Raw genomic sequence first — 26,545 nt, 5'->3', positions numbered from 1 at the left:
GGCTGAAATTCCTCCATAATAATGTTAGAGACTGAAAAAGTCGTACAGATAATGTTATTGAGTTATTGCTGCTAACGGTGGTTCTACAAACTGTTAAATCATAGGGTGCACTTTACTTTAGAATACCACCAGCCTCATTATTTTACGTCGAGCACTATTATATAACATTATGTGGCATTTCAGTTATTTAACCTATTAGAAATTTGACAGGCACTGCTGTCTCTTTTGTTTCCCTGCTCCAGGCGAGGTGTTTCACTCCTCGGTCCCAGGCAGACTGTCACTTTCTTCTGCCTCCGACCGCTGTGTGTCCCTTGGGGGCCAGCTGGCCACAGTGGGGCAGCTGTACTTGGCCTGGAGGGCCGGCCTGGACAGCTGTGCCCCAGGCTGGTTGTCTGATGGCAGCGTCCGCTACCCAGTGACCTGGCCTCGTGCTGACTGTGGAGGGACAGAGCCAGGAGTCCGCACGGTCACGCCCAATGACACCGCTGACAACACTACAGCACTATATGATGCTTACTGCTACAGAGGTATGGTGGCCTAGGGGTCAAATGATGTTTCTTAATTAAGTATTAACACAGCAGAAAACATCAATACAGTGAATTTATAGTATGATAAGGTTATGTAACATAGAATATTGTTTTATTTCCCATACAGGAATTAATAATGACTACAGGCATGATTACATACACAGATGTGATTAACATATCACTCCCAAACAAAGCCTTGAGTGTTATTAATGCAGGAACAATGACAATAAATGTCACTGCCAATGTTGTAGCTATGGCAACACTTGTTTCTGATTCATATCTGAGAAACTGTTGGATTGACAGAAGCTGTGGGAGAGAAAGAGAGGGAGAGAGAGGGAAAAGACGGGGTATGCTTAAGTTTAATATCTGGATGCTCAGCTGTCAGTTTGGGCTTTTGTGCTGACTAATATCGTCAAAATTAAAACTCTGTAAAGCTTTTAGAGGCAAAAACCTTCAGTGAATGTCATACAAACAGCAAATCTCTTTGCCCTGTTTCTTAGGTAAAGTGAAGAACACAGGCTCCATCTCTCAGATCTACACCTCCCTGTGGAAGCCCTGGAGCTACCTCGCAGGCTCGAGCGATGCTGACTCTACAGGGACAGCTAGTCCCGACGTGACTTCACAACAAACCACCACAATCAGAGGTGTAACATTTATCTGCAGTAGGCACATGAACCAGTGACGCCAACCATCTGGTTAACCAGAAAATTTGCTCATCCAATCAGTCGATGTAGACAGTGAGAATTAATGTAACATAGAAGAATTAAAAGTGTATTTTTCTTTGCACAGAGTCACCAGATGACAGCGAGCTTTCACCTTCCAACTGGACGGGATTGGTTGACCTAGAAGAGGAGGACTCCTTTCACAGTGCTGATGCCTGTAAGTACAAATGCTAATATTGACTCCCATAAGAAAGAAAACTGGGTTTGATGGGCAAAGACAGCACAAATGAACATTCACATCATTGTCTCAAGCCTCAGACCCTTGGTCCTCAGAGTCCTCGACAACATATGTAACCCTCCAGTTAATCCCGGGACAGAACTCCTTTGACTGGGGAGCATCACTGGAGCCTGGACCCGACTCTGAGGAGTTTCTCCTGCCCCCAGTCCATCCAACTCCTCCTGAGAAGAAGGTTGGTTTTAAGACTCTGTTGGGACACTTTAAACACTGAAACAGGGACTTTGTAATAAAATAAACTTTAATTTTAGGTTATTTCCAAAATCGTCAAGTCCATTTGGAAACCTTGGAACTATCTGGTGGGGACTGAAGATGAGGAGGGAACCCAATCACCGAGAGGAGAGTCGGAGGAAGAGAAGATTGTGACGAAAAAGGTCGACGAGGGTTCACAGGAATCCAGTACAGCACCATCAGGTGAGTGGATGTGTCCTGTTTAAAACCAGTGAATTAAGATTAGCCAGTGAAGTGGGATTTACTACATTAAAATGCTTTTATTACTGAATGAACTCAAAATGTGTAAACAGACCTTGATGTATGTCTTACTTGGAGATTTCTATTATTCTGTATAGTTTAAGAATAACAGGACAAAGGGGACATGCTATAGCTCTAAAGGCTCTATATGGCATAAGTCTATTGCACAGGGTTGGATTTCTTCTCCTTGCACTCTCTCACAGCTTATTTGTCTACCCTTAATTGTCCTCCTATCATAATAAAGGCTAAAATGCCCCCAAATACTTCAAAAAACATAACAAGAGAAGAAAGAAAGGACACAAATACTCAAATTATAGACCTGAATGCACACATGGTCATTGAGTCTGTTGAGAAGACTAATTTGCGATCAGGTTTTCTATTGAATTTTACTATTACATTAAAAGTATATATTTTTTAGACAAATACAGATCAAAACTGTGAGAAATTGAGTATTTCAGATTCTAAATTTGGATCTAGCTGAGACAGGAGGAAGGCCATTTCTTAGGAGACACATTTTAGAACTGTGAGAAAATTGTCAAAATCTGATCAAAAGATGTTAAATCGAGCTCAGGTCTGTGTGGGAGAAATGGGAAGAGGAATAGGATGAAATAGGCCATAAGGAGACATCTTATTTGGATTTTTCCTTTTTTCTTCAGAACCGCAGCATCTGTGTTATGAAACACTGACAGGGCTTAATGCCAGTGTATATTTATGAGCATGTATTTGGAGCATATTTGTTCAGTAACTCGCACAGTGTGTGATGTTAGGGATGAGCAACTCAACAAGATGATGCATTAAGCTCCTGGAACAAAGTTTATTAAGAAACAGTGACATTGGGGGGAAGCAGACGCCTTTACTGAGGAGAGCAGAACTCCTGAAAGAAAAGCAAACTCTGAAGTCTGGAGAGAAATTAAAGTCACACTGACATACAGTAGCTCAGCTGCCACTCCCGCAGGACTGCTTTCAAGCTGTGATTGATACAAAGTGTGACAGCTGACGAGTTCTAGCTTTAAGCGGCGGCTTTCTTCACACTGGGATACAGTCTGTAGCAGAGGTTCTCAAACTTTCTGCGGTCAGTAGGGTCACTGAATTGTTTCTCATTTTTGTCACTGAGTTTTTCCTTTGGAAAAAAATGGCAATGGCAACATGTCATCATAACAATGAATCAACATTGCAACTGATCAATGATGCCATCTGAGCACTCAGGTATCATTAGCCAACAAGTTAGCTAATACTTTAAAAACTGTCACTAGCAAACCAGCATGAGTAGCCTAAATTTGGCTAATAGTAAACCTCACTTGATAATGTATTTATTATATATTATAAGTTACTAAAGAAAACACTACACATGCAGACCATTTGTTCCAGAAGAGAGTTTTATCATGGAAAACATTATTATCATGATACAGGAACAGCACCTCTGTAGCACATCTATACATATGGACATTATTATACAAATAAATGTATTATACTTTTCAGCTAACTCTTCTGGGGAACCTTTAACATGACAGCTTTTGTTATGTACATACTGGGTACCATATGGGTTGAATGTAATGGTTTGCAGAGTAAAGATCCAATTTCAAGACACCTGAGCTCAAAAACAAAATGTGAGCTTTAATTCTGAAATGCAAGGATATAGTTGAAACAAAAAGTCAGTCTGGAAAAGCAAAGGGCAGAAACGATTCAAGGCTGGAGACAGTAGAACAAGGCACTGAGCAAACATCAGCAGACTGAAGCAACACAACAAATGTAAATACTAAAACAGAGAGGTGTCTGTGAAGGTTCTCAGTCATCCAGGTCATCGCGCTACAAGCAAGTTCAACATAGCTGGGCTTTCCTTGCATTAGTTGGCTTGAAAAAACTTAAAGCTCCAGTCAGAGATAATGGGTATCACACCAGAAAAGGTAGCGTGTGCCCACATAACATGTTTTTATGTTTGATACTTAAGAGCCAGGTAAAAACAGAACTAACTTCGTGACTCAGAATTTAAGCTGAACATAGCTCGTTAAAACCATGATTTCCTTCAGTGTACACACACTCACTGATGGTTAAACAAGACACAAAGACACAAAGTCAAAGACACACGAGAGTACTTATCATCAAAGTAAGACTGGAACTCACAACCCCCCCCCCCCCCCCCCCCCCCCCCCCCCCGAAAAAAAAGCAAACTTACACTGTCTAAATTCAAAACAAAGGAAAAAATAGTCTAAACAGGAAAGAGAAAAGATGTAATGAACACAAACGCAAAAAGAAACACAGACCTTTAGTGTGCAGCTGAAAGAAAATAAGAAATAAGAATTTATTATTTTTTATACCTATGCTTGATTGGGTGACTCATTAGTGTTTCTTTAATGTTTGGTGGTTTTTCATTAGCTACAGAGTAACAAAGACAAGCAGACACTCACTTGTATTTGTGACCACTGTGCTGCTGTACTATACTCTGAACCATTTCCTGTGTGATGCTGCTCTATTAGCACATCTCCACCAGTGTATCAGTGGAACGGGGATTTGCACCTTAGACATGGGAACCAAGTTTGGTTGCGAATGTGAGCAGACAACAGAAAAGGAGTGAAATGGAAATCATCTTTTTCCATTTCCAACATGTCAGTGTTCAGCAGGTTCACAGGTCTGTGTGTGTGTGCACAGTGGATGAAAGTGGTTTTAAAACTGCAGGCATCTCTGTTCAGTGTGTGTTTAAACTATGTTGGAGTTACTGATTTAATTTTGAGGCTTTTTGTGCAGAGCTTTTCAGTTTGATTCTGTTTGGACTGACTGAATCTTTGTGTGTGCGGCGTCTATTTTAGCTAACAGCGACTGTTTTTGAGGTAATGACACAGGCATTTAAAGTTTAGCACTTAAATCTCTTAGTAACTTTCAGAGTTCAAGTCAATCTATTTTTGTTTCTTAGTTTCTAACATGTTATTGATAGAAATTATTTATTTTAGCCACATCAGAGAATTGTATAGCTTTCACACCAAAGTCTGCCTCGTTGCATTCGCTGCCTGATGCAGCAGTCAGGTATGTGTGGATGTTTTGATGTTAACGAGCAGCCTTCACTGAAGAGAGCTGTGGGATTCCAGAGTAAAATATACAGTGCACTGACAATACTACAGCGCAATGTTAATTATTTTTGCTTAATGTGGGTTGATTTTTATCCGTTGTGTTACATAAATGTTAAGCTGACTAAAGCTTCAAAGGTAGTGTGGTGGATATTTTATTAGCATTTTTAAAAAAATATGTTTTATGAAGATTTCTTCATCTCCGTGGCATAGTTTTCACTAATGTGCAAAAGTCATGAGCTACCCTACATTTCTAGATATTTTGCTAGGAAAATGGGAAATAAGTGCAATGATTTAGTGAAACGTGTGCAAACATACATGGAAATACAATATGTAAGAAACAAAAACATAGTTTGCACAATTGAACTCTCTTAGACAAGCTTTCTTTCCTAAGAGACTACTCATTTCTTTAAGTAGTCTTCAGGAATAGTTCTCCAGGGTTCTTGAAGGACATTCAGAGCTCTTCTTTGGTTGTAATCTGCCTTTTGTTCTGTTCTGTCAATCCTATACTTCTTCAGTAATGTTCAAGTCTGGGCTCTAGGGAGGCCAGTCCATGTCATGCCAATAGTCAATGTCACTGTCAATCAGACCCTTTCCAAAATCCGATGGTACTTTTCTGAATTCATAATTCCATTTATTTTGGCAAGGTCCCCAACACCACTGGCTGAAATGCAGCCCCAAAACATCACATAGCCTACACCGTGTTTTACAGATGGCTGCAGACACTCACTGCTGTACCTCTGTCCTCACCTCTTCTGTAAATATTGACAAAGATTTATATCAGAAATCTCAAATTTAGATTCATCACTCCATCAGGCCTGTGGTCACTGACTTCCAGTGCAGTTCTTGTGTAATTTGGCATACCTCATCCTTTCCTCCCTGTTTCCCTTCCTTAAGTACGGCTTCTTGACTGCCACCCTTCCACTGAGACCATTTCTGGTAAGGCTTTAATGAACAGTAGGTGGATCAACTGAAGGGCCAGATGCTTCTCTCGGGTTAAAAAGCTGAAAAACAAATGAAAAAGCAGCCAATGACCAAAGAAAAACTTTGAAAGAAAGCCCTGAGACTCTTGTTCAAAATCCCTGTTTGCACAGTACTGTCCAAAGTTTCCATAGTGGATTCATCTTAGATTTTGATTATAGTTGTTTATTTTTTTGAGTATTTTTGCCATGACGCAGAGGTAATGGGACCCAAATGAAGACTCAGAGGGGAGGTGGAAGTAAACTGAAAAGGAAACTTTTATTTCAGGCTGCCACAAAGCCTCCAAATCAAACATACATAGGAAAGACAAAAACAGAATATCACTACTGACAAGGAACACAAGGGGAGGAAAACTGCACGTAGGAAACAGACACTGAGACAAGAACTGAGGGGAAGATAACACTATTTATACACATGAGGGATTCAAGTGAAGTGGGCAGGGGATAAGAAATAAGTAATAAGAAAAAGCTGAAACTAATGACAATGAGACAAAGGAAGTACAACTAAACACAGTAACACAGGAGCAAATGAACTACCAAAATAAAACAGGAAGTAAATAATAACTGGAAAACGAAAAGACAGGAAGAGGCCAAAGGAAACACTGAGGAGAATGTTACCAACATTATTAGACTATAACCAAAACTGAAGATTCAAAACACGAGATAACCGTGACACCAAAGCCAAACAATAACACTGAAAACAGAAGACTCCTAATAACATCAGTAACCGCAAACGTCCAGAATATAACCCAAAAATCCCATAACAAAACCCACAGACCGTGACAAGTTCGATATTGTTCAGCACCAGTTCAGATATTTTTCCCTTACAAAAATCTTGGTTTATTCTTTTCATAATTATGTCTTGTTGACATTTAAAAGTCAAAAAGACACAAACACTGCTTAATATTCTGAAGCTTCACGCTAGACTCAGACAAATGAACTGCATCAAGTTTGAGTAATTCTACGCATACTTCATACTTTTCCATGTGACATCCAATGTTTGACAGATAGAGGCAAGCACTATTGAGGCTTCTTTTTTAATGGCTTCTCTCGGTCTCCTGCTAGATAGTGTTGTTAATATTGAAGTGTAGAGAGTGCAGCTACAGTTATGGAGGAAAACAGCTGATGTAAAGCTCACACAGCTTAGAAGTGTTTGTTTTATCACCCTTGGCAAAGCTGAGAGAATCCATAAGATGAATTTCACTTTGTAACTCCTTTCCCTGTCTGGAGTAATTGCACTGCTGACTTTTATTTTGCTTGTCTTTTTCTTTGCCTTATGCCCGGCACAGGTTTGCTTTCTTTGGGAACGCCATGGTTCAGCAGTCCCACAGGAGAGCGCACCACACCAGCGAGTGAAGATTCACCCACTCATCTGGCATCTACTTTGGCTGCCTCCAGTATATCTATGACTACAGAGAGCAACAAGAGCTGGGAGAACTCGGAGACACCTACGTCCATAACCTCCAGGCCTGCACCTGAAATCCCCTCTTCCAGCGGAGACGCCTGGATCCGTGTCGATGCCGAGACCACGACTCAGCCTGGAGACAAGAGGGGGGAGACGGTGACCTCCAGAGCCAGTGGGAGAGGACGAGGAAGAGGGAAGAAGAACAGAGGGGAGGATAGGAGCAGGGGAGAAGAGAAGGGGAGAGGAGAGGAGAGAGGGAAAGCAGAGGAGGAGGGGAGTGGAGAAATCACCGGGGCAGAAGCAAAAGGAGAAATACAGGTCTCACGCCGGCCAGTCGGAACAAGCAAGCCAAGAGAAAGATCCAGAGAAAGATCCAGAGAGAGAGGTCACAGGAGAGGACACTCTACGACTACCACAACCACAACTACAACTGACACGGCCTCAACCACAGCTGACACAACCACAACCATAGATGACACGGCCTCAACCACAGCTGACACGGCCTCAACCACAGCTGACACGACCACAACTACAGCTGACATGATCACAACTACAGCTGACATGATCACAACCATAGCTGACACAACCGCAGCCATAGCTGACATTAGCACAACCACCACCATCACCACTGACAGACCTCATGAGCCAATAGACATGACCACATCTGGTACAGAAAGTGACTTTCCTACTTCCAAATCCTCCCCTGCTTTACCACAAGCAGAAAAGTCATCCCTGTCAGTCTCAGATGCCCCATATCAGACACTATCTTCATCTCCATCTGCACCCCCATCCACCATGCCATCCATATCTTTCTTCAAGCCATCCCAATCTGAAGCTGAGTCTCATTTTCTCCCCTCATCTATCCCCTCTTCCTTCTCTCCAACTCTAACACCTTCCTCACCTCCACTCCATCCCCAAACCCCATCTTTTTCACCTTCAGTCCCTTCTAACGTCCCATCAGAGACTCAAACTGTTGGATTGGGAGACAAAGCTACGTCACCTCATTCAAAAAATCAGGAAAGCTCCACTGACGCCCTAACGCCACTTCACTTAGTCCCAGTGGAGAAGGTGGTGGTGAACGGCTCTCTGGATAACCCTCTGTCCTTGTCGGGACCCCCAGATGAGGAGGAGCCTGCCTGGTCTCATTCTGTGGGCTCAGGGGCCCTGTTACCCGTCACCATGGAGGAAGAAAGCAGCAGCACAGGAGGAGGAGGAGGAATCAACATCAGCACCACAGCGCTCAGTCCAACATGTAAGCATCTTATGTCTGTTTTCAGATATTTTGTTATGCCTTTGGTTGCCTTTACCTTTCGTGCTTGCTCATGTAACTTTTGCTAGTAATCCACAACTATTTTTCTTGTATGTAATTTAAAATTAAAAGAAGGAAAATCGGGCAAAGAAAACACAAACAGTCAGACAGACACATATTAATGAAAGTTATCTGGAAGGGAAAACAAAGGCAGGCTTTAAAAGGATGAATCCAACTTTCTGAGATAGCTGTTCATCACAGTTTATGTTCTCTTTCATCTTTGACCTTTTGTGCTCACCATTACAAGCACTTTTTGTGTTCGGTGACTTATTACTGAGGATGTTGGCAGTTTGCAAATGTCTTTTTTCCACCCACATAAAAAACCTCGTTAGGAAGCTCAAAGATTCGCTTTAGAAATGGGACCAGGAAGATCTGTTCTTTAAACCTGCCATGACCATAATCTGTATATAAAAGAAACACATAAATCAGCCAATTGTCTGTGTACTTTTTGAAACCAGACGTAACAATCGAGCAGTGGTTCTGAGAACATCGTATGGTAGCAACTCAATCACAAGGTGGCCAACACCCCTAAGGCTCACCCTGCTTTATCATCTACTCTAATCTGTACCATGAAACTAGTGCTTTGAGTTGTCTTTATGATCATTCATTCACACTTTTTGGGGGCTTACGCTAACTCCTGAGGTAAATATGAGGCTCTTTAGCAGCTAAATCCTATTCTATGTTCACCAGCTGCTCGCTGTCTTCTTAAAAAGACGTGAAAAGTAGACGTGGACATTAGAAATCTTTTTTTATGGGTGTTGAAAGCAGCTGTCTGGAAATCCAAACAATGATGCTATGAGTATCGTTAAAGGTAATTTTTTTGTACGATAATCACCATGAATGGCATGCTTCATATTGCATTGTTGTAGTAAAGATCATATCTGCTTTAATGGTAGCTCCAACTGGCTGGGCAGCATAAGAAAGTTAAGTAATGCATTAATACTAATTAAATTGTCTTCAGGGTAATTTGCAAAGCAATATAATACACCGTCTATCCATTGAGAAATATAGAAGCGACTTCATCCTTCAAGTAAGTACACGCCTGTGTCATGTCCTGTTCCTTGGAGTAAAGTCTGAGGCTTGCCTTTGTAAGCTGTTGTCCCAGAGAAAACTGAAAAGTAAGACGTGAGTTGTTGGATTACAAAAAAAAGAGGGAATTATCTTTCAAGACTACCTTTTCATTACTTTCCCTCTGACCTTGCCTCTGGCTTATTTATTCAAAAGATGCGGTTTGTTTTTCCTGGCAACAGAAGATGAGCCCACCATGCACAACTCATGATTAAGTCCGCAGCGCAGTGAAGCTGCTGGCTGGCCACCTGGTTTACTTCTTATTTTGTGCTTGATAATGAGAGCGCACAGAGAAAGCGTCCTATCGCTGAGCATTTCAAACCCCCCTGGGCATCATGCTATCACACATTTCTATGGTGATTTATTTTTGCTCTGTGAAAGCTGCTCATGTCTGTGGCAGGCATGGCGAGGAGTCTGCGGATGGAAAACAGCTGTAAACTGTATTGACAAGAAGCCGAGGGCAACCATCTGGGCCGCTGGTGCGCAGTATGAGGGTTGATTGATTGAGTGAGAGACCCTAGAGTCATGCAGGCAGAAGGCCATAAACACACAGTTATATTTTTTTGCTATACAAACAGTAGAGTGGATGAAGTCACTCGCAGCAGATTGGACCTGAATAATAGCGTTCAGCTTCACACGTCTTTCTCGTGTACACACCTCTGCTTGGGCTCGGTCCCTTGTGTTTGGGTTTCATGCTGGTGGTCATTATTTGCTCTCCTGACTGGATCACAGAGCACTTCATCAGTCAGCTGAATCAATGAGACAGAGGAGGAAATAGCCTCAGGTTTGCTTTAAGGACCTTTAGTAAAAGCGCATTGTTCCTCAGAGGTGAACAAACACACATGTGGCTCCACATTCACTGCACAAACACGCACGTCGGATCTTTTTAGGCAGATTCTTATCTTTCTGTGGCATTTAAATTGCAGCCAGCTGTCTTGTTTCCACCTTTCTATTTGCGAGTGCTTATGCACGAATCATATTTTCAAGATAACCTGTACTGTTGCTGTGCCCTTGGCTATGATTACCAGATGCAATGCATAATCTGTGGATTAACTGTCCTATCTCTGTAGATATATTTACATGAGTACAGTTTTGCTGTTGCCAGTTTATTGTTGATGTTGGTACCCGAGCTGTCAGCCTCTGTGCAGAGCGAAGGGGCAGTCCACTCTGTCAGCTCCCACTACGGGCTATTGATTTTTCTGCACCACTCGCTTTAATGAACGAGCAATCGCACAAGGTTTATCTTTCACACATACATCCATACACACACACACACACACACACACACACACACACACACACACACACACACACACACACACACACACACACACACGAGGCGTAAATCTGCTTGTCACAGCAGTTGATATTTGTCAAGATGTGACCTTGACTGATGCAGAGGGTGCAAGTGCACGTTAGCCCACACTGATGTACATTAAATGAAATGCATGGCTGGGTTTAGCACCTGACTTCAGCAGAATTCAAAGCGTGATGCGAGAGGAGTAGCTCGCAAAATTCATCACAGAGCTGAAGCTATTGACAGTTCTTTCTCTTCGCTCGGGTCCTTGTGGTTGAAAGCTTTCAATGCTCTTTTGTCCTTTAACCTTTAGCTCGCAGTGTTACGATCATTCAGAGGATGTGTGCTTCTGATCAGTTATTGAAGAATCTCACCCTGAGGGCTAATCATAGCCAGAGTATTGATTTTAACTCATCGTACCATGTAAATACACAAAGCCACACACCAAGACATTCACCGTCAACCTCACAAACACACACCACCCCCACCTAAGCAGCCTTCGGTGTCAGGGAGAGAGCTGGCAGAACAAAGACTCCCACAGCCGAGCTTTTGTGGCCAGGATGAACGAGTGGTGGTTTTCAAAGACCTTAACTTGCTATAACGAGCAGCTCAGGGGAGAAACACGTGGTAGTGTGTCAATTGATATGGAAATTTTTAATTGTGGAAATGGACCACACACACGCACACGTTTAGGGGGTGAATGGCTGGGACGAGGCGCTCAGCGGGAGGTCCCCTCATTTCTGTTGAGGATGGCTAATGTCTCAAGTTCTCACGCTGCCCACTATGCTCAATGGAGTGAGCGCAGGCTCGCTTTCCATATGGTAACCATGACAACTGTGGCTGTGAGTGGATGGCGAGGTTGAGGCTCTTCGGCTTCTGATCCCTTTGAAAAGAGACGGAGTGTGAAATGGATATGCATCTGTTGTAACCGCTGGTTATGACTGAGCTGCGCTGATGAAAAATTTAGAGCGCCGTGTCTTTTTTCTTCTTTTTTCTTTTCTCAGAATCATACATTGATTTTATTGAGGAAATTATGTTTAATCCGTCCATTTTAAGAGAATTAACACAGAAATCTTTTCACCGCCTGCGAGATTAGATGCACCTGCTTTTTCTTGAAAAAAATAAATGATATCTACAAACACAAAAAACATTCTCTTTTACAATGTTGCCAATTAACGGTTCCATTTTTCCTCCCTTCACCTCCCTCCATCCATCCATCTGTTTTAGCTGAGGTGGAGCCCTGCATGACAAACCCATGTCTGCATGGAGGGAAGTGCCTTCCTCAGGGAACGGGCTACACCTGCTACTGCCCACAAGGATACACTGGGGAGAACTGTGAGATTGGTGGGTCACGGTCACACATGCACAACACACACAAACATACACTGTGATATAATGAAGTCATCCCCGTGTCTGTTTGTATTTAAGAAAGTAAGGCTCTCTAACAGCCCTTTAAAAGGGTCAAAGGTCAAGCTGTCCATCACTGTGGGAGATAAGGCCAATGGGAGGCAGAGGTCAAAGGTTAAGTTCACACTGTCAGGGTCGGCTGATGGTTACAGTCCCTCAGGGTCAAATTAAGTCAGCATTTGCATAAAAAACTTTTATTTTAGCTAAAAAAAAAATGTGAAGGAAAGAAAAGAAAATTGCTCCAGGACAGAAATGACAAATCTCTGCCAATGAAACAGACTTCCATCATTACAGCCTCTTGAATTTTGTAAGCTGAATTGATTTCTTGTCCCTTGAAGAAAAAGATTAAGGTTCTGGAGTCATGTCAAGGCCGCTTAGTTTTACCAGGAGTTAAAAAAAAAAAACCCCACCCTACTAATAATATCAGAACTCACTGACTCAAATTAGCACAACAAATGAATGATTTGTTTCCCACCCGAATGGCTTCATGTGCCTTAAACTTGATTGATGAATCTTTTCATTGAATAGATTTCTGTGCTGCTGATGGACAGAAACGAAAAGCAGAGCAAAGCTAATCTACTTTGCAGAGGTATAAATAGAGTTGAAAGCTGCTGTTCTCTGTTATTTGTGACTTTGCAGTCAGTGATGCTACAGATAGAAAGAACAAGGTCAGAAGGCCCAACCGGCTGCCATGTTTTACAAAACCTACTGACGGTGACGCGAATAAAACTATAAGACAGAGAAGGTGTCGGTTTCACCATTTATTTCTCAGCATGTAATTCAGTCCCTGACTTTGAGCTACTTATTATTTCAGCTTAAAAGATGAGATCTGAATTGAGCCTGCCGAGCTGTTGTGTTGTTGTGGTCGACCAATCTAAATATAGATTGTATTGATACCAGCGCTGGTATTGGATACTGGATATAGAATACGCTCGATACTTTGTTTCTCTCCTCTAAGTGCAGTATGTAGCCCACTGAATTATGTTAAATAAAAGCTCTTTTTGGAAAAGAAAAAGTATACCACAAACGTACTGAATGAAAAATGTCTGACTGTCACGTCTATTTTATTTATAGCCTAGAGCACATTAAAAACAACAGATGTTGACCCAAAGTCCTTTAGAGACAGACACATTTACATCCCAGGTCTCAAAAAAAACCCAGTTCACATGAAAATCTCAAAGTTGTGCTTTGTTGTGTGTATTGTCTAATTATTGTGGAAAGTAAAAATGAGTTAGCGGTCATTAAAATCTGTTCAGATTTTCCACGATTCATCTCATAAATCATGACACACAGCTCTCCCCTACATAAACTCCATCTACAGGTTAAAAGGATCACTACTGGTATTAACAATACTGGCCCTGTATTTACATGGTATCGGATCAGCACCACTGGTGGTATCAGGAAATCAGATTGTGTTTTGATACAAAAACACACATCTGCGTAGATTCAACTATGGATTGCATGTGTCTTCATAGAAAAACAATATTTAAAACTGCTAATATGAACCCCAAATACAAATGTGTCCAACACACCATTGCTAACGATCAGATTTTCACACTAAAATGATGTGTTGGATTTTTTTTGTAGCATTTTCAAAGTGTTGCAGCATACCCAGTACTGTGCCAAGTGCATAGGTTGTCCAGGGGTTTTAGAGTATGCAAGCAAAGGAGATAACACCAGCAAAAAATATACCACAATGCAATGCATTCATGACACACATAACAGCCACTGCCAGGTGGTGTTCAAGTCAGCTGAGGCTCATAACTCTGCAATTTAGGTGTTAAGGTGTTTAAATACAGCTTTCTGGCATATTTTCTTTTTAATTTGTTACTCGGTTCTCTCAAAATGAGGTCAGGTTACCATAGAAACACTCTCTAACCGTTTATAGGTGTATACTCATGCACTAAATATCTGAAGCTGCTGTTCCCTTGCTGCATCATGTGCGTGCAGGAAAGTCTAAAACAAAGCCGAAGTCACGTTCTCTGTTAATGTCTCTGTTAGTGTCAGCGTCACAGTATCATTACACCGGAATATAAGGTGTTTCCTGAAAAATGTATGTATATGAAACGTTTTCAGGAACTGTATTAATGCTGTGAATACTGATAACGTCCCAACATACTGTACACATTAACTTGACTGACTCCCTAACATGGTAATATTTCACAAGAAGTGCTTACAAGCCTCATTCTGTCTCTGCACGTCCCAAAGCAGACACCAGGAGCACTTTCGCTTCGGGACTGTGACCCTTTGAAACCGAGATATAAATCTGCCTTGAGGGTCCAGATTTGTTACTTAACACATGCTCTGCTTATTAAACAGCAAGTCAATCAAGGAAGCGAGTCAACAAAACAAACCGCACACACACAATTGCATGCACAGTAGCACCAGCATGGATGGATGGACAGGCAGACAATCAAACTGACAGCCAGCAGCGGATGCGTGGGCATGATGCAAGGCTTTGTTGTGGATTTGCAGAATTTGCAGTATTATGTCTCTGAGGAGCAGCATCCCCTCTGCATAATGGATGAGCGGGACAATCGGATCAGACTTTTTATATTGAACAACAAAGAGCTGCACTGATTTTAATGGGGGAATGAGAGAGTTAGTGGTGCGTGTTGAACTGTGTGTGGTTAGCAATGCTCCCACTGATCCCGAGGTCATTCAAAGTCAGGCTACATAACGAGACCGGGGGGTTCGCATGCATTTGTTATATTTAGGAACAGGTGCCTGTGATTTTGATGATTTGAATCATGTAAGACTGAGTTCAACATTCAGTACATCATTTAATTTGAGTTCCAATTAAAAAAAAAAAAAGTCAGTTTGGTGCCACAGAAGCCAAATCCTGCACATCGTGCCTTTAAGGTAGTTTTTTCTTCTGAATACAACATGTGAATTTTGAGAAACTTTAGGAATTTGTGCTCTCTTGAGTTGATATTTGATTTTAGGGACAAACAACATTGTTTGGTTGATTAAAAGTTTCCACACAGACTAGTGGGAACTCTTCCAAGAAAACACATTAGCATAAATCTCTTGATATCAGTCATTAAATCCATCCTCAAAAAACAGCCTAATTTTATTTCATTCTTCTTAAAAGAGCTGCACGTTTTTATAAACAGATAAACGACCTTAAACTGAAGTCATAAAAGGAAAAAAAAAAAGGCCCAGAAACAATCTCACAGTGCATCCTGAAACACACACAACCGCAGGTTAGCCCAGATTAAAAATTAATCCTTTTGCAACATCACACTCAGGCTGAAGTGTGAAAGTCTCGCATGAGGCTAAAGGTCATTCTGGGCTGATCTGTCACTCAGATTTAGCTCTTCACAGCCACTGGCCTTTTCACTGCTTTTCACTGGAACTAAGCAGTCATTAAGCTGAGAGGAAATACTTTGAAATTCTGTTGAACTTGAAAGTCGCCTTCTTTCTACACTCTTGCTGTGAGTTTTAATAGATTTCTGCAGTCCGGGGGTGCATCTGTTATTCTGTGTCAAAAAACCCCCCACACTGGTGAAGGAAGATTACATGCCCTCCATTTATAATGATAAAGAGATATTTTATTGATCTCTGTAGAGAAACGTTCTTTTTGTCTGATTTTTTAAAAAAAAACAGAGAGGTTAGAGAGCATAAGCAGCTGCAGAGAGCTGGAAGGGTTTCTGTTGTTGCTTAAGGCCTCTTAAGGTTGGGGGCAGGATCTGCTAAAACAAGAGCTTGAACCTAGATCTTTTGGTCAGACTCTGCTTTTCTGCTGGGCTATCCATCAAATTTACGCCTGTTCTTTAACTGCATTCAAAGAAAAGCATTCCACTGTGTAGCCTACTACTTCTCGCTCATGCAGTTGTTTGTAAATGGAGACAATGCGGAGAGAGAAAAGAAGAGAATAGACACATGAAGTCAACCTTGGATTCGGTAAATGCATAAAAAGAATGTAATAACACTAGAAAGGCTTTTAGAGTGCCTTCCTCTGTGAGAGAATGAGGATAAATAAGGAATGTAAGAGGAGATTAGACTGTCTGTATTCTCCTCACACCGCGTCTGAATTATGATAATGTACTCAGCAACATGGACACATTTCAGTGTTTAAAGCAGGACTAATAACCAGCTCATCTTGTGTCAGAGCTTGAGTGGCAGCAGACGCCCACACTGTTTTATTTTTTTTTGTTCTGAACAGCATCACTTCAGCTGAATATGTCCTATTAATTTGAACCCTAATGAGATCTGCAACCCATCTGTTCTCACTGCTTTTTCCCTTCACCGCAGACGTTGACGACTGCCAGTCCGAGCCTTGTGCAAATGGAGGCACTTGCATCGACAAGATTGATTCCTTCCTCTGCCTTTGCCTGCCCAGCTACGGAGGAGACATGTGTGAGAAAGGTGAGAGGCTGGTGCACGCACACACAAACACATACATGATTAAATAACAGATTACTCCGAGCTGTGTGAAAGGAATTATTTTGCAGTCTGTGTTTGAAACTGGCCTTTTCACCGTTGTGACGCTTGCTCTGAAAGGTTTGTTGCTAACTGTGCTGGTGGAAATAATCCTGATCAGTGTGCAGCATCTGTTACTGCCGTGTGTCATACCACAATATCACAAGGGTGCGTCGCCTTGCAGATATCAGACAATGTATCTGAGTGTCACAGGGCTGCAGCGTGACAGATACTGACTGAATTTGGCCATGCACGTAAATCCACAGACTATTTTCAAAGCGTCAGTTAATATTTCCACCGTTTTTCGTCAGCACCACACATCCACACTTCCACAGGTTTGTGTAGCAGGTGATAAGAATCAAAAAACATCTTCTACTGTGTGTGACGTGAAACTAATGTTGATTTATCATTTATGACTAGTAATTGTCATAAATGCAGTAACTGTTTTATGTATGTTTGCATAAATGCAACATTTAAAATGGGAAACTGGCATTTTTGATCTCTCTTGGTGGATATCATCTGTGCCTTACTACACATGATATTCAATTCAATTCAATTTTATTTATATAGTGCCAAATCACAACAACAGTCGCCTCATGGCACTTTATATTGTAAGGTAGACCCTACAATATTACAGTGGAAGTGATTTTGCACAAGACAACTGAGTGGATAACTGTCTTGCAATATTTTTGCAGAAATATTTAGATGCTTTACACTGAAATTAGCAATACAACTGTGTAAAATATGCACAAGTTACAAGCATCACTCAAAACTCTTCTTCACGTAAAGTACAAATGTATTAGCATCAAAATATGTCTAAAGCAAAAGTCCTTCTATTACACATTATAAAATCATATAGAGTATATTATTCATAATTATGAATACATTAATAATAATCTGGGGATAGGAATACCACTTCCTGATGCTTTAATAGTTACACCTTGCCATGTTATGTTAAAAAGAAACCCAAACAGTTCCTGATGATTTGAGCTAACAACCAGTGTTATCCAGCTGGAAGAAGTCGTTAAAAAACAGGTACACTGTGGTCATAAAGGGATGAGCACACCCAGCAACAATACTCAGGTTGGCTGTAGTGTTTAAATGATACTCAGTTGGTAACAAGGAGCCCAAAGTGTGCCAAGAAAATATCTCCCGCTCCATTTAAACCATCATTAAACTGTAAAGTTGTTGTGTGTGACATCAGCAGTTTCTCAAATACTCAGACCTGCACCAACAACCATGCCAAATCAGCTTTCATCCACATTCTGAGGCTCAGTTTAAACTTCAGCAGGTTGTGTTGAGCACGACTACATGCTTAAATGTATTGAGTTGTTGCCATGAGACATGAGACATGCCAGCCTTAACAAGCAGATGAAGATGTGTAGCTACTAAAGTACTTTTGTAGATAATAGCCCGTTTTTAATGACCCCAGGAAGAGTTGTTGTTACCACAGAAAAAAAGATTGCTGATCTGGATGCACTTATTTATAAAACACCTTTGAAGCATAAGTTCAAAGTGCTTGAAAAAATTAATGTGGGAACAAAAAAGATAAAGGAGACTGAGAAGATGATATATAGTATAAAAGTAAAAAGAATAAAGTGGACAGCTGACAAAATGTTTTTCAATTCTTAAATAAAAAGTCAAAGGAAATGGAACAGCTTGTTCAGTCCAGAGGTTCTCCTTGTTTCCAAAATTTGTGTTGCAGACTTGTGCAGGGTGACAGATACTGGGTGAATCTCCTGTGAACACACACACACACACACAAACACACACACACACACACACACACACACACACACACACACACACACACACACGCGATTTTCTAAGCTTCAGTTAATATTTTCATGAGCATGTGCATCATGAAACATCGGGAAAAAATCTTAGTGTTTGTGTGGTACATGGCGCTAATCACCCACATACAACTCTCTCTCTCACTCACACACACACACACACACACACACACACATCGCTGATTCATCTCTGCACTGGTCTTGGACACCTCCAGCTACAGATCCGTCTCCTTGTGCGTGCGCGTGTGTGTTTGCCTGTGTTTGTGTGTGAATGTCGTGCACTAGTTGTAATGAGGATTAATGAATTTCTAACCTTTGCGGTTATAAATGATTCTACGGGCCTTGGTGTTAATAATGAATACCAATAGTGCCGAGAAAGAACCACGTGTGCTGAGAATGGAAAAGAAGCCTGTGTATAATTACAGTTCATGTATTTTACTTCTGAAGATGCGCGAGTCATATGTTTTAGTCTTTATTTGCTAAATGGAAGGAAAAAAAACAAAATTCTGCTTCCTTATATAGACTATAGCATCTCACGTAGCGTGCTGTATTTGACTATGTTTAAAGAAGAAACAATTTAACTTCCCTTCCTCTTTACAGATGTTGAAGGTTGTGAGCACGGCTGGAGGAAGTTCCACGGCCACTGCTACAGGTAAGAATCATGGAAAACGGAACCAGCTTACTTTACTGCTCTGTGCCAGTTTACTCAGGAAAGACTGAGAAAATTAGCAGAGAGAAGTTGTAGGAATGACTGGATCCTGACAGAGTCTCGATGCTGCTGGTGATGGACCAGAGTGAGATGCCCTAGATAACATGGATGAGCTGGAGGGGAGATTCAAATTAATTTGTATCAAATGATAACAATAGTTGCCTCAATGTGCTTTATATTGTAAGATAATAGAAAGAAAACCCAAAAATCAGATGACCACCTGTAAGCAAGCACTTGGTGAAAGTGGGGAGGAAAAACTCCCTTATAACAGGAAGAAACTGCTGGCAGAAGCAGGCTCAGGGAGGGGCAGCCATTTTTAGCCAAGTCATACTTTAACCATACATTAATATAATACTTTATTCTCGACATCCATGACCAGGTTAGAATCACCAGTTAACCTGCATGTCTTTGGACTTTGGGATAATCCAGAGAACGTGGAGGACACAGCTGGAAAAGAGAACATGCAAACTTCTATTAGCATTAAAAACAGAAGCCTTCTTGGCGACAGTGCTCCACTCCACAGCGCTGGTTGCACATTTTGAGCATCCTCAAAGTTTCATATAATGAGGTTAGAGCCCGATGAGTCAAAAGGACAGGTTTTGGTCGCCTTCTGAAACTTTTCTCCACTCTTGGCTGTTAATGGTGTCGCTGAGAGCTGATAACCTTAATATGTTGATCTCAGGCATGCAGCAAAACTTCCTTCTGGGAGTGACAGCTAAAACAACTCTAAAACAACTTGTTTCAGGTAAAAGGATTGTTATTTTGAACTGTGAATTATGCAACGCTACTCTGGCAGAAACTATTGTGCTGGAAATGAGCACAATAGGTAGGCAGATTAACTTGGAGCGCATGGATCATTAGCGAGGAAATCTCCTCCAACGTGCTTTTGACGGAGTTAAAGTAGAGACTGAACACGGAAGATCAGATGTCTCGTTTTAAAGTTGAACATCATTTAAATCTTTTGGGAAGCATAACATGTGAATCAAATCTGCTTTCACCGTGTCATCCCACAGGTACTTCACCCACAGACACACCTGGGAGGATGCAGAGAAAGACTGCAGAGAGCACAGCGCCCACCTCAGTAGTGTCGTCTCTGCTGCCGAGCAGGAGTTCATCAACGGTATGTCTGACGGGTGATTTTGATTTATTCAGTCATAATCTTTTGAAAGAAAAAGAAGGAGACAATCAAGACAAATGGCACAAATTAAACCCAACACTCTTAGGAAAAAAATATTAAAGCAGAACAAAGTATTAATATCATACATCACAAACAAGGGGCGTGAAATCGAAGCTTGAGGGATAAAAACAATAAAAGGTAGAGTGTGAAAAAAAAACAAGAAGAGAAAGCAGCAAGTCACAAAAAACATGATTCACAAATTCGATTATACGGAAAAGAGGGAGAAGGTGGCGGTGTGATGCTATCAGATACACAAATAAAGATCTTACAGAAGCAGTTAAATGAAAGGAAGCCATGTACTGTTTGTTCCAGGTCTCGGTCACGACAACGCCTGGATCGGTCTGAACGATCGCACAGTGGAAGAGGACTTTCAGTGGACCGACACCAACGACTTGGTCAGTGATCGCTTTTTACACTTCCTGTTTTCAGACTGTGAAAAGTCATCATAATAAACCAGCTCAATAGGAAACACACGTTTAAAGCTCACAAAATCACATTTGTGTAAAAATACCATTTTTTTTCTTTTCACTTAAAAATATGACAAGAATCCCAGCCTGACTACAATTACAGATGAACTCAAATGCAGGTGAAATCTGGTGTTTGCTGCCGTGCAGGTTTACGAGAACTGGAGGGAGAGCCAGCCCGATAACTTCTTTGCAGGTGGCGAGGACTGCGTGGTGACCATTGCCCATGAGGACGGCAAGTGGAACGACGTGCCCTGCAACTACAACCTGCCCTACATCTGCAAGAAAGGCACAGGTACTGTAACAATGCTCAGCTCGCTAACAAAACTGAAAAAGGTCTTTTCAGATTATCGGACAGGGAAGGACGCTCCCTATCAAAGATCTCCTGTCTTTACATGATTGGGTTTTCTGTGTACTTACCAGCTGGCCACCAGTTCTCATGCAGAAAATCAGTAGTTGGCTACACTTCACAAGTTGCTTTTTTGCTCTATAAAAGGTCATCGCTGCAGACGCTCCAAAAATTGACAAAATGCACAAGTGAAGGCTGAGATTCAGGCTAAAACCTGTATTGATTTTTGAGAGGAATATCAATCTAAATCTTCCTCTCATTGGCAGATCTTTTTCCCCTGGCCCCACTTACACTTGTTCAGGCAGAAGAACTGAAACTGCAGTTATTGTCCTGTTCTCAAACGCCATGTGAAATTCCTACAAGCTGTTTTTTGTCAGCTTTTCTTGATACTTACTGTACCCAAGCCTTTCCTCTGGGATTCAGTCAACCTAAATGTGAAAGCAATGAGATCACATAGACTTGGGGGGAAAAAAAGAAAGAAGACATGGAAGACCATCAAGAAGCCTTAGAAAAGGACGGGGAAGGATAAAGGAGGACAGGGGGAGAGGGATTAAGTCATTTGAGAGTGTTTGCTTGTCTGGCTATGGTCTCATGGCTCTGTGGTTTGGCTGTAGTCCCTGTCTACTGCAGAGACTAGCCCCTTAAAACAGCTCTTTCTGTCAGCAGATACAGCAACAAGGCTGCCATCTAGAGGCAGCGCACTCCTGCAAATGACGACCTTCACGAGTTATTGTTGTGCATATTGTGCGATGCTTTCATTTACTATACATTAGCACATACATAAAAAAATATGCGATGACTGCTCTAATGGGTATTTATTAGTGTGTCTGTTCTAATTAATGTCAAATAAACTCTGGATGTCTCTTCAGGAATTCAGCCTTTTTTGTATGAGTGATATGAGGCTTCTCTGTTTGTTTGTAGTGTTATGCGGGACCCCGCCTGCGGTGGAGAATGCCCATTTGATAGGTCGGAGGAGATCACATTATGATATCCATTCAGTGGTGCGCTACCAGTGCTCTGAAGGCTTCTACCAGCGCCACATCCCCACCGCACGCTGCCGGGCCGATGGGAGCTGGGAGCGACCAAGGATCATCTGCACAAAGTGTGAGTGGTCGCTTTAAACTGAAAGCATCATGTATGAGGAGAAAAAATTTTTTTCCCCACATGCAGGCTGAGTAGAAGTTGAGATGTGAAACTCCTTTTTACTTTTTTATTATACCATAACATTGCAGCATTGTAGTGACTTTGGAGCTCTATAATAGTGACTGTGCCACCAATACAAGTTTTTTATTGATTATTTTCACGCCTTGCTCCTCACTTACAAATTCAGACGGTTCTGCCAGGTTGTTGTTTTATTGAGTCACTTTTGTCATTAGTTTCTGAACTGGTTGGGCAAATTTCTTGAATCAATTTTGTAATTCAGATTGATTTATATGCATATATGCACACAAATGAGTTTAACACATTGAAAACCTTTAATGCAGGTGTCAGACACATTAGTGTAACTACAAAGGCAAGCCCATTTGATGGTGAGCAAAACGCAGTGGTTAGATTCACAGTGGACACCTTATCAAAACTTTTACCATATACATCAGTATATCAAAGTAATGAAACATCTTCTCACACACGTCTGTTTGGTCACAGTTTCTTGTTGAATGCATATCTCTGTATGTCTTGACTGTCCTCTGCACTTTTACGTTTTCCTATATCGCATCATTTTTCTCCCGCTTCACATCCTTACTCCCCTCCCAGCGGTACGCTTCCGTCCTTATTCGTGTCTGAGCAGAGTGCTCCATGCTCACAAATCATGTCTGTGGCACTCTATAAACGCTATAAATGTGTGTGACAATACTCATAATGCCTGTGATCGTATTTTGGCAAGTAGAGCCCGTAAATGATGACTTCATTCATAGTTGTGAGACAGAGAAAGAAGATTCATTGTTAAAGTCTGAAAAGAAATGTTCTCTTTCTGTTGTGCACAAGGACACTAAGTCAAAGCAACTGTAAAGATCTTGGATGTAAATATGACCTCACAGACGCGCGCACACACACACACACACACACACACACACACACACACACACACACACACACACACACACACATAACAACGCAGTAAAATATGATTCATTTAAAATCAGTGAAATTACAATCCAAGCAGCTCCTTGAAGATTTCATCAAACCCGATAATTAGCATCAACCAACCTCAGAGCTTTAAGTCTGTTAAGGATCATTTATTAACTCTTTCCCATCTTAACAAAGGTGACTCACTAATAAATAATGTATCAGCTCATATTAGGCTTTTGTGTAGCATTGAAGAGTCAGCTGATTAGCGATGGGAACCTTCAGCAAGGAAATATATTTTGAGTATTTGAGTATTTATGGTTCAACTACACACTTAAGCTTCTTTCAGAGCAGATCGTTTAAGAGTAAGAAAATAAATGCAGAGATTTAGCCAGTGAATATGGGATTTTTGTGTACAGTGCAGTAATTGTGCACAGTGACAAGTGTGTTGTTCATCTACTGCAGCTCATATACAACGTGTCACCATTTCCTCCCCTCTGCAGCTCGACGACTGCACCGGTACCGACGCCATCACCGCAACCAGCGCCACGACCGCCACGGCCACAGGAGACACGGAGGAGAGGGACACAAGGCCAGAGAGGACGCACACAGCTACTACTGAACCAAATAATACAACATCCACAATGCCTAGGTGCTAACCATGGCCCATAAGGAAAGACAGTAGATCACAGCAATTTCCATTTGCCCTTCCTGCTTCTAACCACTAACCGTGCTCTCTGCTTAGCTTTACTCCCCCAGTGAATAAGATTATCCCCATAATCTAACCTCCATGCTTTTTGATGCTTCTTTTTATTTTCTCTCTGCTTTCTTTAACCGAGGTCCATGCGAACACTGACTTTAGCACCGCCCTAACATCCGCCCTCCCAAACAGTAACTCCTCCACTCGTCTGCAAACTATAACCTTCTCTTGGTCTGTCAGCCTGACAGCAGTGTGTGAACGTATGCATGTAAGACAGAAACTTAGAGGAGTGCCAAGTCACTTTTTTGGAAAGGTTTGCTTGTTCTACATGAAAAAAGTAACTCATTTTAGTATTCTGTTTACAAAGCACAGATGTAATTGATGCAAGATAGTCCTGGTATCCCAGCTTTTTGTACGTGTACTGTAGCTGTTACTTTTCCATAGAGCACCTGAATAGCTGGTCTCTTTTATTCGACTGACGTGCTTTTTTTCTAATATCTGTTTGTGTAATGTTACTATTTATTATGAATCATTTGCTAGTGAACATGCTTGTTTTCTTACTTATCCTTTAGAAAGCTGACGTAACACCATTTTTCTATACCAATATGTAAGTCCAACAATCAGTCGATAACAAAATTAATCATTTGATTGCCTCTAATCTCTGTACTGTAAATATTGTGACGTGTGTTATTGGCTCAAACCTGATCAATAGCTGGACCTTGTCCAATCCGATAGACTCCCCAATCCCCATAAGCACTCTCAGCTAATGTATACGTCCCATTGACATAGTTAGTGTGGGTGGGATTACAGAATAATTTGAGATAACCACTTGATTGTACCTAATTTGCACGGCCATATTTACACGATGTGTAGAATGTCACTCTTTTTTTGTCTCTTGTCTCTTTGATATTTGATCTGTTATCCACTTTTTTTGGTGTTATGACTTTTTGTCCTGCTGTTGTACTCCATTCTTAATAAAGCGAACAAAATGGACAAAAGTTCTGCTTTTCATTCATGCTATCAGCTGTTTTCACTTTCAAACGCAGCGTAGTTTTGCCACGAGGTCATGCTCGACCCAGAACCTGATCAGATCAGTTAATCTGAGTCGGGGTTTTTCCCCCTACTGTTATCTCTCTATTTTGTTTTAGCTCCATAGTGTAGTGCGAGCTAAACCTCAGTTCCAGCTAGAGACAAAAATGCCCTGTGGGGTTAAACTAAGAAGAGCATCTGGTGTAAAACTTTGGAGCTACTCGCTGTGGTGACCCCTTGCGGCAAGGGATCATCTGACTGTAGCATCTGGATTTTGTCAATAAGAAGTTCTTAATGGTTATTTTAGGTAATAGATAAACTGAGGAGCAACATCAGGACTCAGTATAAGATGAATACAGATCATTTCAAGTGAATTATGGATGCTATTGAGTTGAAAATTATCATAGGTTTTTCACTTTAAAATACTTTAGTCTGGGTAAAGTTACAGAATCCTGCAAGCTGCTTTGCAACCCACCTTCACAACAGCTCCCTGTCATGCTACATCTGACTTAAAGTGCCTGTTCTCTTCTGTACAGTGCTTTTGTTGATGCTCTACTCACCTGAAGCAGCAAAATATCTTCTTTTGCAAAGGTGGACCTGATTAAAGTACACCTCCAGGAGCAATTTAGCTTTTGAAACACATACTATGAAGTGCCCAGCGGGAAGTTTTTGGCGCGAGGTTGATGCTAGCGGAGGTTTGGAGCTCTGCAGTTATTGATTCAGCAGAGCATGAAGACTTTTACATGGTATGTGCCTCAGGACTCAGCTTGTAAACTTTATATTGTTTGCCACTATATTTGGCTGATTTGCTGCGTTTCCCAAATATTTCTGCTTTGCAGTATCATCACTTACACTGGAATATCAGTTTCTTCCTATTACAGTACCAAGCTTTTTAAAAACGACCCACTGTTTCATTTACAGAGCCGGACGGTATGGCTGGTCATGACTCTACCCTAATGACTGAGAGTCAGTTGGTGGGTCCAACACTTTATACCATACTAAACTGTTTTTAATGGACACTCATGTTGCAATAAGATAAAGCCTACAGGGTTAGGGTTGTGTTTATTTGCACTGTGCTTTCTAAAGTGTGTAAGTGTGTTATAAAATACAAACTTAATCTGAGCCACAAATTGTGACAAAGACAAAAAAAACAAAAAACAAACAAACTCAGTGATCAAACTTCTTGTACTGCATCTTACATTCAGCTGTGTCCTGCATATCCTATTGTATGTACACAAAAAAGGGAAATGTTCTATTTACAAAGTCAAATGACACTTTAGCAGCCAAAACATGTTTTTTTTTTTGCTTTTTGAGACGTTTCCTGCAGTAATCCTTATGGCCGCTGTGTCTGACAG

General features: G+C 41.3%; 1 protein-coding gene across 2 annotated transcripts in view; it reads left to right on the top strand.

Moving 5' to 3' along the window:
* LOC101468755 (neurocan core protein) overlaps positions 1–25,159 on the top strand; it is a 47,408-nt gene extending 22,249 nt beyond the window's left edge. For both annotated transcript variants that reach the window (XM_004542535.4, XM_004542536.4), the window contains exons 7-20: positions 243–527; positions 1,028–1,171; positions 1,317–1,406; positions 1,502–1,659; positions 1,736–1,898; positions 7,284–8,651; positions 12,301–12,417; positions 16,738–16,851; positions 19,299–19,350; positions 20,421–20,527; positions 20,897–20,979; positions 21,199–21,343; positions 22,319–22,501; positions 23,965–25,159. In XM_004542535.4, coding sequence (XP_004542592.2) covers positions 243–527; positions 1,028–1,171; positions 1,317–1,406; positions 1,502–1,659; positions 1,736–1,898; positions 7,284–8,651; positions 12,301–12,417; positions 16,738–16,851; positions 19,299–19,350; positions 20,421–20,527; positions 20,897–20,979; positions 21,199–21,343; positions 22,319–22,501; positions 23,965–24,083 — 3,128 coding nt within the window. In that variant the 3' untranslated portion in view covers positions 24,084–25,159. The remainder of the gene's footprint in view (positions 1–242; positions 528–1,027; positions 1,172–1,316; positions 1,407–1,501; positions 1,660–1,735; positions 1,899–7,283; positions 8,652–12,300; positions 12,418–16,737; positions 16,852–19,298; positions 19,351–20,420; positions 20,528–20,896; positions 20,980–21,198; positions 21,344–22,318; positions 22,502–23,964) is intronic.
* The last annotated feature ends 1,386 nt before the right edge of the window (positions 25,160–26,545 follow it).

Source organism: Maylandia zebra, linkage group LG18 (genome assembly GCF_041146795.1).
Source record: "Maylandia zebra isolate NMK-2024a linkage group LG18, Mzebra_GT3a, whole genome shotgun sequence".
NCBI classification, from domain to species: Eukaryota; Metazoa; Chordata; class Actinopteri; order Cichliformes; family Cichlidae; genus Maylandia; species Maylandia zebra.
This window is presented reverse-complemented; position numbering and strand designations above follow the sequence as displayed.